The following is a 20,172-nucleotide window of genomic DNA, read 5'->3' on the forward strand; positions in this document are numbered from 1 at the left end:
GAATGAATATAGATCTAATGAGTAGACTACTAAAACAGTCATTTTAGGCTTGCCATTCAACCCCAAAAATTGGGACGAAATTACTCAAGAAATGTGAGTGCTTTTTTTATTTTATTTATGAACTGCATGGGTAGCAATCTCAGAAAGCTTGTGAGAGGATACAGACAATGAGATATGACACTTTCCAGCTTTGCACGCAATACCTATCATTCTACCCTCCCTCCCCTCTTCCCTTCCTTCTGAACCCCAGACTGGTTCTCTCAGTTGCTCATTGCCTTGTGAAACATATCTTTGTGTGCCTATAATGGGCTATTACACCAGGAAAAAGAGCGTGTCGCATGGTGAACAAATGAATTAATGATTTGATCTCGTGACATGTCACGCCACAGCTTCTATCTCCGCTTCCTCGTTTGGTAGACGGGAGGAAGTGGGTAAGAGAGGGATGTTACACGTAAAGAGGGTGCGTGACGAACCCCACTTTTTCCAACGCACTTGGCTCCACCGGCAGAAGCTGGCCCCCCTTGCATCCCCCAACACACACCCCAAGCCACCCCCATCGTTAGGCAGCATCCACGGAAGCCCAAAGGTTCTGGCGCTGACACCCTGCTTAACACGATCAAGTCAACAGATGCCATCTCCAACTTGCACACATCACCACCACCACCGTACTAGTTTGTCCTCCTTTACTCATTAGCAGCCAAACGCCTAGCCTACTCATTGGAGCCTTACCAAAACGAGCATCCTTGTCCCCCCCCCCCCCCTTTCTACTTGAACAAAGCACTGCGGAAAGGTCAGGGGAAGCACTAAGTTGAGATGTGGTGCTGATTGAAGAAAGGCAAGGGAATCTCAGCTTACTGGGCCTGAGACTGCTGGAGGAGTCCCCGGCCATGGATGCCCAAGTTTAGTACCCATTTGAGTACCCTCACTTTCAAAATGTGGGGGCTGTGAGCACATAGGGCGCCTCACCTCCTTCCCAATGTGTCCACTTCACAAGTTGTGTATCTGACTGATGGGTATTAGCCATGCATTAGATGATGCACCATATATGACTATATATGAAGTCCTGTGGTTTTAGGAACACACCTGTAATGTTCTTGGCTCAACCACAGACTGCTACTGACATTTGAGGGCTGTATTATTTAAAGCAGGGAGAGTAAGAAGGACCACTTATACCCTCGTAATTGGGCCTCTAGTATACATATCCTGGCAGTGGTCACCTCAACCTAAACGGAGTGTCTGAATAGAGAGCATATAAACGTTGAATCATTAGGTTTTCTGTTTTCTTTGAGACAACACCAAAACAAGGGTAATGAATAAAGTCACTGTTGGCTGAGGAAGCACAACTCCAATGATTAATCATCCAGTATGTTTGTCTTTCCGGACTCGCATCCTCTCCAAGGCTTTCGTAAGGGCTAGAGTAGAGTGTGAGTGAGTGTGTGTGTGTGTGTGTGTGTGTGTGTGTGTGTGTGTGTTAGAGAAAAAACATGGTCATTGAAAAACTCTGATTCATTACCTGCCCTGGTTTCCACCAGTCAGACTAAACTGAGGGGACTGTAGAATACGAGTGCGTGAGGGGAGAGTCGGTGGTGAAGAAGGTAGAATACGCCTTGTGTATTGAAGTAAAGATTCAACCTGTGGTAAAAAGCTCCAGCCTGTGTATCATATTATGAATTGAGAAAAAAAAGAGAAAGAACAAGACACAAGTGGGGGGAAAAGTGGTTCAAATAGCTTGCGTGCCTCGGCCGGAATTAAGTGCAGGGAAATTGCCGGAAGTCACGAAAAGTTGCTGCTCGCCGGCGTAGCGCTGTAGAACCAGCGTAGGTGTGGAAAAAATGAAGGAGGGGTTGTGGCTGAGTGGAGCATAGGGAGCGGGTTAAAATGAGTCCTGTTGGTAGAATACACCGTAAGGTCCTGGCGCTTGCTCCTTCATTGGGACCATGGCCCGGTGAGTGCGCCTGACTGTGTAGGTTTGACAGGCCGGCCACTGATCCAATCTGTGTGGAGTAAGATTGGGGTCAATTCCAGGCAATTCAGGAAGTACACTGCAATTCCAATTCCCTTCAATGCTTTTCAATGAGGAAAATGTGGAATTGGCATTTGGTTTACTTTCTGAATTGACCTTGTATACGTTCAACAGCGAGTAAGAAACCAAATAAAACAGGATAGTCTGTGTGTTTTGTCTTTACAGTGCAGGATAACAGGAGAGCTCTAGGGGTTTAATGGTCTCGGGGAAATGTTATTGCCAGTGTGTGCGTACTGTTTCGTGCCAATCAGTTCAGAAAATGCCATTTTGTGAGGTTTTTCCAAAGTAAAGAGTGAGCCATGTGGTGGAAACGTGTCTGGGGAATCCCGTAAACGTTGCTCTTCTTAAATACCCCATCCTCTCTGCTTAAAACTTGTATTTAACTGGGAATATGTTGTGTCGGGGTTATGCCTAACACATGTTAATGATTTACCTTTCTCCTCTCCCATACAATACAATTGTATGTATCGATGTTCACATGGATTTCCATACTGATAAAGCTAGTTGATAAAAAATTTTGGGCAAATCGCTTGAATTTGTCCACCACTAACTAAGAACAAGTTAAGGTCAAGTCTAGTCATAGAGAATAGACACTTTGTAACTCGTATATAATGTGGGGACTCTCCATTTATGAGTTTTTCCTATCTCATATTTTCCAGTGACTCATGAGAAGCCGTCCAACAGAAAACATATCAGTCCATCCACCAACCCCCTCCCCGAGCCCAGAAAAGACAGCCTGCCTATGGCTATGGGCAACAGCATAACAGAGAGTGGGCTCCTTCTGGAGGTAAGCAGCCAAACGTGTGTGTGTGTGTGTGTGTGTGTTGTCATGGTTAGAGAGTGTACCTGTCACAACAGTGACACAACAGCGAGGGGTGAGGGGCAGGGGAAGGGAGGGCTGTTGCCCATGCTCTGACCTCCGCTGGAGCGATCTAATATGGCATGACGGGCGTGGGGATGGTGGAGAAAGAGGGAATGGATAAGTGCAGTTTAGCTCCACTAGATACCAGAGTGGACTCATCATGACCAGTTGGCCCCCTGCTGGGCTGGTGATGGGAAACTGACTTAAAAACCCAGAGCCATGGAAATGGGCAGGTTAGCATTTTTCACCATGAATCTTATTCTGGAGGCAGCATTGGTGGTCACTAACTGGCACAGCCACAAAGTCCTAAAATTGGACTTTAAACCTAACCTTAACCACACTGCTAAACCTAATGCCTAATCCTAACCTTAAATTAAGACCAAAAAAGCACATTTTTGTTTTGATGAATTTTTACAATAACCAATTTTGACTGGTTCATCTAGCGGAAATCGCTCAATTCTGCCTCCAGTGCAAGATTCATGACAATAAATGTCAACTTGCTGAAAATGCACTGAGAGAAATCTTAGTCACTGGTGCTAAAACGAGAGCATAAGAGGAGAGAGGAGGTGCAAGATTGAAGAGTAGTCTTGCAAAATACGAGATGTTGTTAAAGTGTCTGTACCACTGCATTATGAAGTGACTGACTCCATACCAGCCAAACAGGTGCATGGCTGATGAATGTGAACAATAGTATGTTCGTGAGAGGGCCAGCTCAACTGCAGCTAGTCCTGAGCTATAATACACACGTGAACAACAGTGTGCTCAGATCATTGTTTGTGATCTAATTAGGCATTCAATGTGCTAATCAGTGTTTATTAAACAAAGGGTTATAACACTATTCCTGACCCACACACACACACACACACACACACACACACACACACACACACACACACACACACACGAGCCCCTTGAGGCTTCGGTTAAAGTGTCAGGCTGTCACAACACAGGTTATAAACAGAGTCAATTGATTGTGGCAATAATGTGTCGCCTTTCGTTGCGTGACTCCAGAAATGACTAGCTTCACGGTGGTTGCCGTTGCTGTGGCGACGGGCTCCCCTGGGGCAGCGAGAGGATGCCAGTGACTTTCCCCTCTCTCTCCCTGCCGGCTGCCGCAGATGACTCAAAACACTAGGAACAGCTCTTTTTCACCGTGACCCTGGCACTGCTGCTTTGATCTCGCGGTGACAATGCGAGAGAGGAGGAAACCTATCAAATGTGTGGAAACAAAGGCATGTCACCCCTCCACCCCCCTCCCTCTCTCCCTCTCTCCCTCAGCGCAGCCTTCTGCCGTGTCCAAATGTAGTGAGCGTATTTTTGGTAATGCGTGCAAACTGCCTCTTAAGAGTTGTAAGTCAAAGCTTTTAACCTTCCACCTCGTTTATAGAACCCATGAGGGCCTTTCGACTTTGAATTTGAAATGTTTTCTTGTCCGGGCCAGGAGCAGGTGCAAGTTTCCATTACTTAATGCTATCGGAATTCCATGAACCGGGAGAAAAATAAATGCTGGGAAGCAGTGATTTTAAAATGCTCCCCCTCTCGCTTTGTGAAAACAAATGGAAGAGAGAAAGAGAGAATTCCAACCAGGGGATAGTATGGATAGTGTGATACAGTGGCATCTCGCTAAGAGAGAACATATCCTATCTGAAGGGTTGGCTAGAGTGCTGCAGCATCATGAACACAGTGACAGCTCTGTCTATGAAGCGTCTTGGTGTGTAATGTATTACGAATTCATTAATCAGCACGTATGTATTAGACTGTTATAGTGCTGTGAATGCTTTTAGCAAGTCCTATTAAGCACTGGTGAAACCACATTAGGAATCAAAGAAAGGGATACCAGATCTACATCTTCATTATGAATTGTAATAAACATTTACTAATACACAAACCATTTCCTATATCCAGTATCATCATTACCCCCCCCATACACCTGCGTTAAAGAACGATAATAGATATTCGTGCCGGAATGCAAGAGCAGCTTATCACGGACAGGCCTGCTGTTTTTGCTGAGCAGTGCTTGGTTACACCATGCTTGGTTGCTGGGGGAAGGGGGAGTGCATTTACTAGGTCAGCAACCCCCCTGACTGTTGCAGGAGTGTGCAGTTTAAACCTGTCAAACACTGTCTTCATCCACAATGCTACACACAGAGGGGAGGGGAGCCTCTATCTATCCACACACACACACACACACACACACACACACACACACACACACACACACACACACACACACACACACACACACACACACACACACACACACACGCACACAGCCACACGAACTTAAGAGATCCATGCACGCAAACATGCAAGTACACATACACACGTCTCAGAGCAGTACCTGTATACATTAGTACATTAGCAGTGAGCGTGCACAATATACAGGGGATTAAATGGCATGCCAGGGAAATGAGCTCACCATATAAGGATCTGGGAAGGCTCAGTAGTGATATAGAGACATGTCATACATCAGTTGGCAATTACCAGGGTGGATTATCTTTGTGTCTCCCTGTTATCTATTAACATGGTTTTGTTATTGTTTTCAACCTGGGGTGTGGAGGATCAGTAGTGAATTTAATTTATTCAACTTTATTATATTTAAAATGATACTTCGGGATGTTGGCAAGGAAGCATTTTATCTACTTCCAGAGTCAGATTAACTAATGGGTACCATTTTTATGTCTCTGCATCCAGTATGAAGGAAGTTAGAGATTGTTTTGTGAGCCAATGCTAACTAGCAGTAGCTCAATTAGTGGAAGTCTGTGGTATCTGCTAGCGTATTAGCAGTTACCATAGACTACCAGTCATGGTGATAGCGCTCGTTAACAATTGCACAAACGCTGCTTAGCAACTTCCTTTAAACTGAACGCTGAGACATAAAAATGGTGTCCACGAGTTCATCTGAATCTGGGGAAGTAGGTAAAGGGCTTTATTGCCAAAGTCCTTTAAGTAATTGCAATGGTTTTTGTGGTCAACATATTTATCTACACACAAAATCAAAACACACTGTCAAATTGTTGTATCGTCAAATTAGAAAAAGTTTACATTGACACAGGTGTCAAGGGTGTTAATAGGTTATGGTAGAAGCTACATCATTTAAGATACTTTTCTTGCATTGTCTCATAGATCTTCTCTTTCTTGTTCTTTGTCGTCATCCAGACGTTCCCTTTCTAAGTGAGTTAATTGATCCGTAGTCCTAATGCATCATGCAAGGCATCACAACTCATTCACTAAGATAGTGTGACGGCCATTTTGAAGTTACACCACCAGACACACGGCCCTGGGATTAGCTTTTCAGTAAAGCGGTTAAATATGTCTGTCACTCAAAATGAGGGAGCACTAGGGAATTAGGACATGAGCCAAATAATGGTGAGAAAGAAGTCGACAAAGAACAGAAGCCTATTGAAGTCAGGCGTGTTGTAAGTTTGAGGTTGAGGAAACAGAAGGCCAGTGGCTGTGTATCTTGTGTTGTGCCACTCTCTGTATGAACGGGGCGGCCTCAGAGGGCAAACATAAACCTCAGCCCACAGACAGCTACCACACCAGACCAGACCACCCCTTATCCATCATGGACTGTACACACACACACCCCAAACATACAGCAGCATTGAAAATAGATCAATACATAGCCAAACAGCAGCAGTAGTAATCCCAGTGCTAGCCTGTTATTAGCCAGGACTGGAGCAGTGTAGCAGCCTGGGCTGACCTGGTGTTGCTCACAGTAAACTGGAGGTGACAGGTTCTGGCAGGAGCACAGCGCCAGTCACGCGATCGCCGGAGACTTGGACCCAGTACAAACACTGGGAAGTTCATAAATTACAGTTTGGGGAACCGACTCCTCCGCTTCCACTGCCCTCCCTCCCACCTCAGTTGTGGACAGCCTGTTGTGAATGAGCTGTATGAATCCCATTTAATGAATACTTTCAAAATGAGGGCAGTCGATTGAAAACCTCTGTGATGGAGTTGCTCGGTGTTGTCATCTTTTGGGTGTTCCTTGGGAGGGCTTTTGGAAGACAAACACAGTCAGGAAATGTAAAAACTCACCCTCATATCTGTGATATTAAATTGCAAATAACCCAAACAAGATGAGCCAAGCTCCAAAGCCAAGTGCCGCTATCAGGATTCATGCAAACTAACCTTTGTCTCTCTTTTTCCCCCTCTAGTCCCTGACTGGCTTTGCGCTGGTGGTGAGCAGCGATGGAATGGTCTTCTATGCCTCCTCCACCATCGTCGACTACTTGGGCTTCCATCAGGTATGTCTCATTGTTAAGATTTTTGAAATTAATTTTATATCTTTTATATGGTCTTCTTGGGCATGTTGGTAACAGATAACACACGTTAATTTAAAGGTATTTCTGCTGACATTTACCACAGTCGTGAAGCAGCGATTAAGGGCGACAGCCAGGCTAACTAGAGTAGCGGGACTGTGTATGTACTCTGCACATTGAGAGAGCCCCAAGAAAGTTGTGAGTTGAGACAGGGGCCATGGCCTGGTAGAAACTGTTGTCCCAATGGGAGCCGGCCGCAGCAGCCGACACATAAAAGAAGATACAGTCACAACAGTTCAAAATGTTGAGGTGTCAGTCAAAGGCCTAGTTTACCCTGCCACTGTCTCTTGGCTTTCCATCCCCTGACCTCTCTCAGCCTCTCTCTTCCCTTCTCTTTGCCCCATCTCTCTATCCCATGCCCTTTCTTAGCCTCTCTCTTCCCTTCGCCCCATCTCTCCATCCCCTGACCTCTCTTAGCCTCTCTCTTCCATTCTCTTTGCTCCCTCTTCCATTCTCTTTGCTCCATCTCTCTATGTTGGTCTGTTACATTATTTGGTGGGATGTAAAGAACTCCCTGAACCCTTCACCAGAGGGAAGAGGTGACAGGGAGGTCAGCTCAGCAGCACCACAGGCTCTTCAGAGAGAGAGAGAGAGGTTCTGAGGCGGTCAGGAGGTAGTGACCGGGACGGGCAGGCATAAGACGAGGCGAACTCCAGCTTCTCCGACTTCCTCCGCGACGTTAATTATTGATGTTATCAACTGGGCATGCCTGTCCTTCCCTACTTAAATCATTTCCCCTCACAGTCATGGATAAAGTGCTTTAACACTATTAGCAGCACCCCCAGCTCCCCAGACAAGGCAGACGTTTGAGCGCGGGAGATTATTCTGCAAGAGTGCCTGCACTTGCCTTACAAGGAGTCGGGTGCAATAACAGCGTCATTAAAATGGAATGAAAACTGAAGTGGTCTGAAAGTGGTGCCTTGCTGCGTGCCAGATAACCGTATGTCACTCCGGAGCTGAGTGCTCGGTTTATGACACAACCGCGTTCACAGACAAATTCAACCGTGTCCGGTTCAAGTGGCTTTGTGTCATCGTCCCTCAATTCTGTAGAGGATTGGGGAAGATGAAAATTATATTTCACAAATTATATTTCACAAGTGGTGCGAAAAATAAGGTTTCTGTGACAGTGTTTAGTCCTGACATTTAATGTCAGTTAGAACCACCTACAGAAGGATGTTGCATGGTCTGACATAGAACTGTGTTAGAAAATAGTCCAACACAGAAGTTTTACATTTCACAGTAGCCCATAAGTTGTCTTAACCAACACACACACACACACACACACACACACACACACACACACACACACACACACACACACACACACACACACACACACACACACACACACACACACACACACACACACACACACACACACACACACACACACGTGACTATAGATCACTCAGTATAAATCATTGTTTTCCTTTTAAAAAACATTAAATGAATATTTTAAAAGGTGTGTAAGTCTGCTTAATTGTCTAATACAAAACAAACTTAAACTCATAATATGACCAAAAGTATGTGGACTCCTGCTCGTCGAACATCTCATTCCAAAATCATGGGCATTAATATGGAGTTGGTCCCCCCTTTGCTGCTATAACAGGTAGCGTTTTCTTGGCATCCGCCAAACCCAGATTCGTCCGTCGGACTGCCTGATGGTGAAGTGTGATTCATCACTCCGAAGAACGAGTTTCCACTGTTCCAGAGTCCAATGCCGGCGAGCTTTACACCACTCCAGCTGACGCTTGGCATTGTACATGGTGATCTTAGGCCTGTGTGAGGCTGCTCGGCCATGGGAACCCATTTCATGAAGCTCCCGACAAACAGTTCTTGTGCTGACGTTGCTCGCAGAGGCAGTTTGGAACTCGGTAGTGAGTGTTGCAAACAAGGACAGACAATTTTTACCTGCTATGCGCTTCAACACTCCCATTCTGTGAGCTTGTGTGGCCTACCATTTAGCTTCAGCCGTTGCTGCTCCTAGACGTTTCCACTTCTCAATAACAGCACTTACAGTTGACCGGGGTCCCTCTAGCAGGGCAGAAATTTGACGAACGGACTTGTTGGGAAGGTGTCACCCTATGACGGTGCCACTTTGAAAGTCCCTGAGTTCTTCAGTAAGGCCATTCTACTGCCAATATTTGTCTATGGAGATTGCATGGCGGTGTGCTAGATTTTAGACACCTGTCAGCAACGGGTGTGGCTGAAATAACCAAATCTGCTCAGTTGAAGGGGTGTCCACATACTTTTGTATATAGAGTGTATATCATACATGTACACAGAAGAGACACTATAGTTGAATATTTAATTTATGGCTTCTAACTGTCAAGTTGTGGCGTTATGTATACATCATGCAGTTGGGTGTGATTGTGAGAAAGCGTCTGATAATACCACTTAAACCTTGACAAAACATTCCAGGCATCCATAATTAAGAAGCCATAAAGAAGACAGACACACTAATAGGCAGCACTGAAGACAAATATAGGACTGTTTTTAGGGACGACACCACAAGAAAGCACTGGAATGGTGCAGAAACAGCATTGTCGCCTTGATCCTATTTGTTCCGTTGTAATTATGCTTTTGAAGATCAAGACGCGAGGGCCAGGGAAAATATCACTTATTCTTTTTTTACGAGAGAATCTCACACAATAGACACCCGATCTGTCTGCCGGTGGGAACTGTGGCGGCGCTTGCCATGTGCTTCGGTGGGAGGAATTGTTTTGCAAGGCAAATGTTCAAAAAACCTTGCGTGTCTCCAATGTGGAAATTATGGGGGGAAGGTTGAATATTTCAGTGGGGATCTGTCATTTCCCTGACAGAAAGCACAGCTATTGCTGGAAAGAAAGAGGCATTACAAATGCGGGCTGGGTTGGGTTGTAAGGGGGTTTTCAGCAGGGCTGGGCTGGGCTGCTCTTCAGGAGCTGGTGTCACGCGATGTTTGACAAACAGGACTTGCCCTCGCTGGCCCCGTGGCTCAGTGACATCGGAGAGCCACTGTAAATGTTGCCCGTTGTGTAGTTTAGTGAAGGCATTCCTTGTGGAATTTCAGCAGCAGCACACAAAATTGTTTTAACATATTGGCAACAACAACCAGCTGATCTCAGAGAATCTTCCAGTAAATGTGCCACTTTTTCAGAGCTGCTGGGGATATTGCTCTGAATGCACGATTTAGCCTTCCCTGTAGCTCAGTTGGTAGAGCATGGTGTTTGCAACGCCAGGGTTGTGGGTTCGATTCCCACGGGGGGCCAGCACAGAAAAAAAAAATGTATGAAATGTATGCATTCACTACTGTAAGTTGCTCTGGATAAGAGCGTCTGCTAAATGACTAAAATGTCAAATGTAGCTCAAGTTGTGTAAAGTCATTCACTGCAATGTCATACTTTAGTCATTCAAACAGTCAACATTCTTTAAACAAAGCGTAATATTTTCTTTAATATTCCAAGTTATTCATAAGTTATTCCAACCACAAAATGTCCTAAACAAGATTCGATCCAGCTTTGAAACCCTTACAAAATCACACCAATCCAAATCTGAGCAGACAGAGACAGATTAGCAGCCTGTTAGCCGGACCCATAACAGAACTATTTGGGTCTGTCACTTTTTGGTGTCACCTCCAGAACCCTCTGCGTGTGAGGCCTTTGGGCCAATCCAGTGAACCATGGCAGCGGTTAAGTGTCGAGGGCTCTGGGTTATGGGTGGGAGTAATGGCTAACAGTTTCTGGGGCCTTGATGTGTAATTGTCTTGATCTCTCCCTCCTTGCAGACGGACGTGATGCACCAGAACGTCTTTGATTATATCCATGTGGATGACCGGCAGGAGTTCAGAAGACAACTCCACTGGGCCATGAACCCCAGCCAGCACGGCTCGTCCCAGGACCACCATTCAGCCGCAGAAACTGGTGTGTATATAATTACGAGCAACAGTAAAGGTAGGAAGGGTCACAGGGTTTTAGTGGAGGGAGGCCCTCTGCCTAGCAACAGTGGGAGTGAGCGAGCAGAAATGAGGAGCACTGATTCAACAAACAGTAAGACTACACTGTTAACTGTGCTGTTAACTCTATTCACATCCACTAACCAGACTGTGATTAATGGTCAATGTATGAGCGGAAAGTCCCCATCAGACTACACTCGATTATGTTAGCTAGGCCTTCGTATTTCTCACAAACACACGTCATTCCAGTGCCACCTCTCCACCACAGGGATGAGAACTATGAAGGCCTATCTCTAACCCAATAGACTCTGCAATTGTTTACCTATACTGTACGTCTTTTAAAGCTTGTCTACAGTAAGAAACGGGAAAACCGGCAATATAGTGAATGTTAGTTTATTTATTTTTTATAGGAGAAGACTTTGTGGTGAGCAGCCTGTTCCATTCTCAGGAGGTGGGGGGAGTCGCTCCCGAGTTCTCCTCTTTCCTCAACCGCTGTTTCATCTCCCGTGTACGCTGCCTGCTGGACAGCACCTCTGGCTTTTTGGTGAGTGGGACAAACCCATCCAGAGAACCCACCCAGCCATGATGCCTCTAATGCGAGCTGACTGGGATGTACTTACCAAAGAAAGATCTCCCATTTGGTGTCATGTTTGCTGAAATTGTAGCTTGAGTGTAGGTATACATAGAATGTTCCCATATCCCGGACATAGCAGGCCAGAAGATTTGGTGCTTGGACACAGATGTATTTACTATTTACAGCCATTGGTCCACCTTCCATAGTTCTGACCAGAGTGGTTTGGAGGTTTGGATCCGTCAATGGAAACGGATGGGGCTTGAAGTTGGACTTGATTTGAACACTGTAGGGAAGGTCAACAGGGATCCTACTGTCAACGGGTCCATTTCCATGGCAGGCAAAGACAGCTTTGGTCGTTCTGTTATTTCTCGAGGCTGTTGTGACTGAATAAACTTGGCTTGCATCGAGACTTTTTTTCATCATTACCAAAAGTGCTGAGATCAGACAAGTTGTCAGCCATAATTCATTAATAGCATACCATAATTGTGCTTCAAATTATAGTGTCCTAAATAGCATCTGGCAAAAACAAGTTCTCGACCATTTTGGGTGCTAAACACTCCACCTCAAAGTTGTAACCTCTAACCTTGTCTCCCTGTGTTAGACCATGCAGTTCCAGGGGCGGCTGAAGTTCCTCCAGGGACAGAAGAAGAAGTCGGGTTCGGGGGCCCTGCTACCCCCGCAGCTGGCCCTGTTCTGTGTGGCTGTGCCTCTTCTGCTGCCCTCCATCACAGAGATGAAGATGAAGGGCATGATGATGAGGGGCAAGCAGAAGAGCGGAGGGGGCATCATCCCTGCACTAGATCATGGGTAAGGACGGAAGGACACAGCTAGACTTTGACATCATCGTATAGGCTTACACTGACTATACTTGTAAATGTACTCACTTTCTAGGCTTCAAGTGATATTATTTCAAACTCCCATTTTTTATTGATGATCAGGGCTATGTCATGCCTTATAAGGTTACTACTAACTTAAACGTTTACGGATGGGAGATGGAACTCCTTGGAGCATGGATCAGTCAATCTAGTTTTGCCTTATCTGCAGACCAACCATTCTCAGACCATTCGTTAATTTCTTTGAACAGCAACTTCAGTGTGGTCCTAATAGTTAGATTTGGGACAGAGTTGGCACAGTCCAAGTGTTTGGAGTGAGAAAGGGGGCAAGGTCAGCCAAGGAGCCAGGCTAAGCTAGGCCCAGCACATTAACTGGACAGATCTGGGTCACCAAGGGCAAAGGCTGCCTTGCTAACCAAGTATTGGGCTCAACCCCCTGTTCGCCTAGACCAATCAGAAACGACCTGTGACATCAAGAACAATAGCTTCACACAGAAGCTGGCTTCTTTCTCTTTCCACCCCCTCAAAACACAAACACCACACAAACACGCACACACACTAAAATGAGCTTTGGACGGCTCACAATACTCAATTAGGACAACAAATGGATTTTCTGTTTTTGGACGTGGGCCTGTGCTTCATGGATCATTAGGGAGGAAACCTGGCTTTGAGGGTAAAAGTTGAGTTGGAGGGCACACTCAGTAGTAGTCAGCTAGGGCCCAACCACCCCCTCTTGTGTTCACTATGAATAATGTGTAATATCTCCAAAATAGTATCCTCTTTTCACTCTCCAACAGAGGTGGTTCCAAAGTTGATATGAAGAAGTACAAAATGGCATACTTTTCTATTATAAATCAACCCTTTGTAACTGTAGGGGGATAGTGATGAAGCCCTAAAACAGATATGTTCAGGTTATACTGTACATACATGGATCATCATACAACATCTGATTCAAACATTGTAGAAGTCATTCAAAGCTACTACGTAACGGACTTTTCTTTCATGAGGCAGTACAGATATTTCAAAAAAAATACGTTTCACTAGACTTTGATATTATTCCAGGTTTATTTCATATATTACTATTGTTCTACCATAGAACCATGATGTTTCATGACACAACGCTTGTTCAGAGTATAAGTCCAATACACATGACTTAAGCATTAGGGATTTGACAGACTCTGATACTAAGTTATCCTGATGTAAGACAGAAGTCTGCACACTTTATAAACCTGAAGCATACCTTGGCAAGAGGGGGCATCCTTGCTTCTGAGGGGAATCGACGATCATACGTCAAAAGAGCTTCCCATTAATTCCAGTTAAAGCTGTTCTGAAGCGACCTCAGTGTCTCCTCCACGACCTCAGTGTCTCCACAGTCCATGGTTCTTTTACCCTCCGCCAAAACCAGCTAAATTAAAGAATTGAATGATGAGTTGAGGGAGAGAGACAGAGAAGGAGAGATATTGTTTGTGGTGTTGAAAAATGACAGAATGGGTCATGCTCTCACCAGCAGAGTTCACTAAAGAGACATTCAATAGGTTTTGGTCTCTGTAGGCCTAGCCTCAACATGATGCACAGACTTTAGCCCAGAAAGTGTCATTGAGCCACAGTCGGGGTCTTAAGAACTAAACATGTATCTATTTATCACTGAGGGCATTGAAATACAATTTGTAGGGAAGGGAAGGAAGATAACGCCGTTCTCTAGGCTAACTGATCCCCAGCTTTGGCAGGGAGTTATATAATCTGCCTGCCTGTGTTTAGATCCTGGAAAAGATTAAATAATTCCCAGAAATAAATATGGCTTCGTTTTTGTTATTCTGAGAATTCGATGTCAATGTTGTTGTTGACTTGATTATTTGAACGGACAAAACGGATAGCTGAAAGGACATGAGAAATGTACGATTATTATAATCCACACACACTGTTCTGATGAGACAGGATAAAGCGGGAGAATTGTATTCCTCTCTTGTTGACATAGCAACAAAGTGCCTCATTCCCTATACGATCATATCTCTCGTATTGATGTTTATATTACTGTGTATAGTGATGTGTGTTCATGTGTTTAGTGACGTGTATAGTGTATATTGATGTGTGTTGATGTGTATGCATGACTCTGTCGAAATGAAAGTTGCATGAATATAAATAAAATAAACAATTATTTGTACTGTAATGAACAGGAGGGATAATCTGTAGAAGTAATCAGATGTCATTGCAATTCTGACAAACAGTTGGGGCTGCAAAAATGGTTTGATTTTAGATCTAATACATTTTTCATTATCTCCCTACCTCTCTTCCTCCCCTATTACTCCATGTTGCAGTGAGAGAGAGGAGCACTTCAGGAGGCACGCTGGCAGTGTGGCGATGGTGGATGGCGGGGACCCGCTGCTCCTCAACTGCACCAACCCCGGGGGGTCCCAGCAGCGCCTCAAGTACAAGTCGGAGGAGGGCTACTACAGCCAGGACGAGCCCCTCAACTACTGCAAGACCTCTATGGGCGGTGTCCCCCACCACAAAGGCCCAGGCCCGGACTCCCAGTGGCCCATGCGCCCTGCCTCAGGGACCGTCCGGGCTGGGCAGAGTGGCGGCTACATCCCCTCGAATCGACTTGGGAAGGCGGGCCACTATGGTAAGCCCTACCGCATGTCCCCCAGCATGTGTCATGGAGGAGGGCGAGGTGGTGAGGTCTACGTGCCCAAGATGTACGGGAGCCTCCAGACCACCGACGGCTCGGACCCCTACTGCTTGGGAGAGGCGGTGAAGAGCGAGAACGGCTACGGCGAGTGCTACGATGGCCGCCTGCTGCCTGAGATGCCCATCAAGGTGGAGCAGGACTCTGACTCGGAGAACGGCTGTGACGCCTACGGCCGTCCGTGGACGTGCCGGGAGCCCGTGGACCGTCGCTACGGCAACGGCTACGGCGACAACAACAGCCTTCAGATGAAGTCGGAGGCGGACTACTACGAGCAGTACTCGCCGTGCCAGCGGAGCAAGGCGGGTATCAGCCCCATCAGCCCACCCTACAACAACGGCCACTTCCAGAACTATAATAACGTGGGGGGCGGCAGGCCCTTGAAGAGTGTGATTAACAAGGACCTGTCCCAGTTAAGTCCCCAGAGACTGTCCCACTCAGATCCCCTCTGTAGCAGCCAGAGCATCAACTGCATGGACGTTTATGCAAGCGGCCCCGTGGAGCACAACAAGGGCTACATGCAGCATGACTACAAGCTGGGCTACGAGTTCAAAGGTCACGGACTGCTCCACGCCATAAAGCGGGAACCCATGGACTCACCCCCGTGGTCAGACGGCAGCAGCAACGACATGAGTCATGCCATGGGGCACTCTCAGAGGAACGTTATGCCACAGTGTGTGATGAATGCTGGCCAGCACAAAGCCATCCCCTATGTTTATATGCAATAGACATACATCCATCCCATACTTCCTCATTCACCAGCATAATACATTGGCAGAAGACATTCAGGATATGGCTCAGGTTTAAAGACTAAGTGTTGAGACAATCAAAGAAAGGAATGGGGGTGATCCTACCCCTGGATTTTGTTTTGATGAATGGAAGAAATTGTAGTTATTATCCGAAGCACTTTTGATGTAATGATGCAAATTTTCTAGTCACATTTCTGTTTGTGTTTTGTGTTGTCTGCACCTGACTTCTCTGGTAGGTTGTTTAAAAATGTGATGGTAAACTGTATAAAATGTACACATTCGTGTGGGTGATACAGGATTATGTTGCAGTGAGTGTATGTGAATTTGCAATTATGTAAATATTTGACCTCAAGAAATTATTTCCTGTCTAGAAGGTTTACCCAAAGAGGATTGTGCATGCTCTTTTTAGTCAGGTTTTGTAAATCAATTGAAGGATCATTTGAACATGGTACGCATCAGTCTGAATACACTATATATACACAAAAGTATGTGGACACCCCTTCAAATTTGTGGATTCGGCTATTTCAGCCACACCCGTTGCTGACAGGTGTATAAAATCGAGCACACAGCCATGCAATCTCCATAGCCAAACTTTGGCAGTAGAACGGCCGTACTGAAGAGCTCAGTGACTTTCAACGTTGCACCGTCATAGGATGCTACCTTTCTAACAAGTCAGTTCGTCAAATTTCTGCCCTGCTAGAGAAACTTCACAACAACAGCACTTACAGTTGACCAGAGCAGCTCTAGCAGGGCAGAAATTTGACAAGGAAGAGAGGTAGGGAGATAATGGTCATATATTAGATTCAAAATCAAACCATTTTTGCAGCCCCAACTGTTTTAGGTCAGAGTTGCAATGATCTGATTACTTCTACAGATTATCCCTCCTGTTCATTACAGTATAAAGCATTGTGTTTATTTTATTTATGTTCATGCAACCTTTATTTCGACAGGGAGTCTAGCGAAATGTTAAGCCACACAAGCTCACAGAACGGAACCACCGGGTGCTGAGGTGGGTAGAGCGTAAAAAAATTGCCTGTCCTCGGTTGCAACACTCACTACCGAGTTAGAAACTGCCTATGGAACCAACGTCAGCACAATAACTGTTCATCAGGAGCTTCATGAAATGGGTTTCCATGGCCGAGCAGCTGCACACAAGCCTAAGATCATGTGCAATGCCAAGCGTTCGCTGGAGTGGTGTAAAGCTCGCCGCCATTGGACCCTGGAGCAGTGGAAATGCCTTATCTGGAGTGATGAATCACGCTTCACCATCTGGCAGTCTGGAGGACGAATCTGGGTTTGGCAGATGCCAGGAAAACGCTACCTGCCTCAATGCATAGTCCCAACTGTAAAGCTTGGTAGAGGAGGAAGGATGGTCTGGGGCTGTTTTTCATGGTTCAGGCTAGTCCCCTTACTTCCTCCAGTGAAGGAAAATCTTAATGCTACAGCATACAATGACATCCTAAATGATTCTGTGCTTCCAACTTTGTGGCAACAGTTTGGGGAAGGCCCTTTCCTGTTTCAGCATGACAATGCCCCCATGCACAAAGCGAGGTCCATACAGAAATGGTTTGTCATTACATTATTACATTTAAGTCATTTAGCAGACGCTCTTATCCAGAGCGACTTACAAATTGGTGCATTCACCTTATGATATCCAGTGGAACAACCACTTTACAATAGTGCATCTAAATCTTTTAAGGGGGGGGGTTAGAAGGATTACTTTATCCTATCCTAGGTATTCCTTAAAGAGGTGGGGTTTCAGGTGTCTCCGGAAGGTGGTGATTGACTCCGCTGTCCTGGCGTCGTGAGGGAGCCTCTTCCACCATTGGGGTGCCAGAGCAGCGAACAGTTTTGACTGGGCTGAGCGGGAACTGTGCTTCCTCAGAGGTAGGGGGGCCAGCAGGCCAGAGGTGGATGAACGCAGTGCCCTTGTTTGGGTGTAGGGCCTGATCAGAGCCTGAAGGTATGGAGGTGCCGTTCCCTTCACAGCTCCGTAGGCAATCACCATGGTCTTGTAGCGGATGCGAGCTTCAACTGGAAGCCAGTGGAGAGAGCGGAGGAGCGGGGTGACGTGAGAGAACTTGGGAAGGTTGAACACCAGACGGGCTGTGGCGTTCTGGATGAGTTGTAGGGGTTTAATGGCACAGGCAGGGAGCCCAGCCAACAGCGAGTTGCAGTAATCCAGACGAGAGATGACAAGTGCCTGGATTAGGACCTGCGCCGCTTCCTGTGTGAGGCAGGGTCGTACTCTGCGAATGTTGTAGAGCATGAACCTACAGGATCGGGTCACCGCCTTGATGTTAGTGGAGAACGACAGGGTGTTGTCCAGGATCACGCCAAGGTTCTTAGCACTCTGGGAGGAGGACACAAGGGAGTTGTCAACCGTGATGGCGAGATCATGGAACGGGCAGTCCTTCCCCGGGAGGAAGAGCAGCTCCGTCTTGCCGAGGTTCAGCTTGAGGTGGTGATCCGTCATCCACACTGATATGTCTGACAGACATGCAGAGATGCGATTCGCCGCATGGTTACGTTGTCGAGATCGGTGTGGAAGAACTTGCCTGCACAAAGCCCTGACCTGAACTCCATTGAACACCTTTAGGATGAATTGGAAGGCCGACTGCGAGCCAGGCCTAATCGGCCAACATCAGTAATGCTCTAGTGGCTGAATGGACTCAAGTCCCCGCAGCAACATCAACTCTATATTAATGCCAATGACTTTTGAGATGTTCAATGAGCAGGTGTCCACATACTTTTGGTCATGTAGTGTTTTTTAAATTTAATTTACCTTTATTTAACTAGGCAAGTCAGTTAAGAACAAATTCTTATTTTCAATGACGGCCTAGGAACAGTGGGTTAACTGCCTTGTTCAGGGGCAGAACGACAGATTTTTACCTTGTCAGCTTGGGGATTTCATCCTGCAACTTTTCGGTTACTAGTCCAATGCTCTAACCACTAGGTTATCTGCCGCCCCAGTGTATGTGTGTGTTTGAGTGTGTGTGTCCAGTGTGTCCAGTTTGCAAGAAAGGGAATTCATTGCATGGTTTTCAAATCTTTGATTTAATCCTATTCTTATACGTCTATGCACACAACTCAATCAGCTCTAGTCACTATTGTAGAGAAAGATAATGTATTGATCTCTATGGTCACTATTGCCTGTTAGGTTTCATTGTTATTACTACAAAATACTGACATCATTCTCCTCCAGTCCCACCCTGACGAGACACACAAGGTCCTGAATGTTGTGTAAGTTGGCAGTTCATTGTCCTATCATTCAAACTGCTAAACAGAGGTTAAAATACGGTCACACTCATGTAAAGTATTCCCAGAAGGAACTGTGTTCAAGACTGTTTAAGTTGCTTTCCATGCATGCTCTTATGAATTATGAACAAAATCATGTTGCTCTGCTCTACACAAAACAAAACACGTCAACTTCAGTCTCCACAGTACAACTTTGTCTAATGTTTTCTTCTTCAATATTTCACACACGAAGCTACTGTAAAGATCTTGCTGCACTACTGGGACTGACTCATCATCCATTCAATACCTACCTAGACATGATGTCGAGTTGACATGCACATTGTAAATAGCTTCACCTTTGAGATTTAAAATGACTTTTATTTTTGTGTTCAATTTAGTAAAATGTCCAATGATTCATATTTATTGTCTAGCCAGAATTGTATATTTAAATCCAGACATCTGGGGGCTTTGCGCTGTTTCACAAAGGACAATAAAAAGCATTTTTTGATAAAACAAGTAAATAAACAATTAAGATCTCTGGCTAACTTTGTAGCTGCAAGGCAGCAAGTATGTATTTGCGGCAACTTGTTATTTTTCAGTGTTTTTCAAAAACAAGAATTACCTAATAAAAGATCATTCTTAAAGTGATGCACCAGAACTTTTGTATAATTTCAGCCAGTAGTTTTGAAAGTGGTACTCACGAGCCAAAATGGGTCCCCGTTTTTTGTGTACTAGTTCATCCAATTGTGTACTACATCATCCATTCCCTATGATAAGTTACATTCTGCAAAACAAAACAAAAAGATATATATATGTTTTTGCAATTCATATGATATGTCACGAATCCAATTCATACAATATGTTACATATTTGTTGTGCTTGAGATCCCGGACTGCATATTTAAGGAAGACAGAATACCGGTTCCTCTTTTCCTGTTGTCAAACCA

General features: G+C 45.4%; 1 protein-coding gene across 1 annotated transcript in view; it reads left to right on the top strand.

Moving 5' to 3' along the window:
- Positions 1-19,874, top strand: part of LOC106590294 (uncharacterized) — a 67,193-nt gene extending 47,319 nt beyond the window's left edge. The window contains exons 4-9 of the mRNA XM_014181143.3: positions 2,683-2,810; positions 7,049-7,138; positions 10,980-11,115; positions 11,558-11,691; positions 12,323-12,528; positions 14,870-19,874. Coding sequence (XP_014036618.3) covers positions 2,683-2,810; positions 7,049-7,138; positions 10,980-11,115; positions 11,558-11,691; positions 12,323-12,528; positions 14,870-15,968 — 1,793 coding nt within the window. The 3' untranslated portion in view covers positions 15,969-19,874. The remainder of the gene's footprint in view (positions 1-2,682; positions 2,811-7,048; positions 7,139-10,979; positions 11,116-11,557; positions 11,692-12,322; positions 12,529-14,869) is intronic.
- The last annotated feature ends 298 nt before the right edge of the window (positions 19,875-20,172 follow it).

The sequence above is a fragment of the Salmo salar genome, chromosome 29, assembly GCF_965601325.2.
Source record: "Salmo salar chromosome 29, fSalSal1, whole genome shotgun sequence".
Classification (NCBI taxonomy): domain Eukaryota; kingdom Metazoa; phylum Chordata; class Actinopteri; order Salmoniformes; family Salmonidae; genus Salmo; species Salmo salar.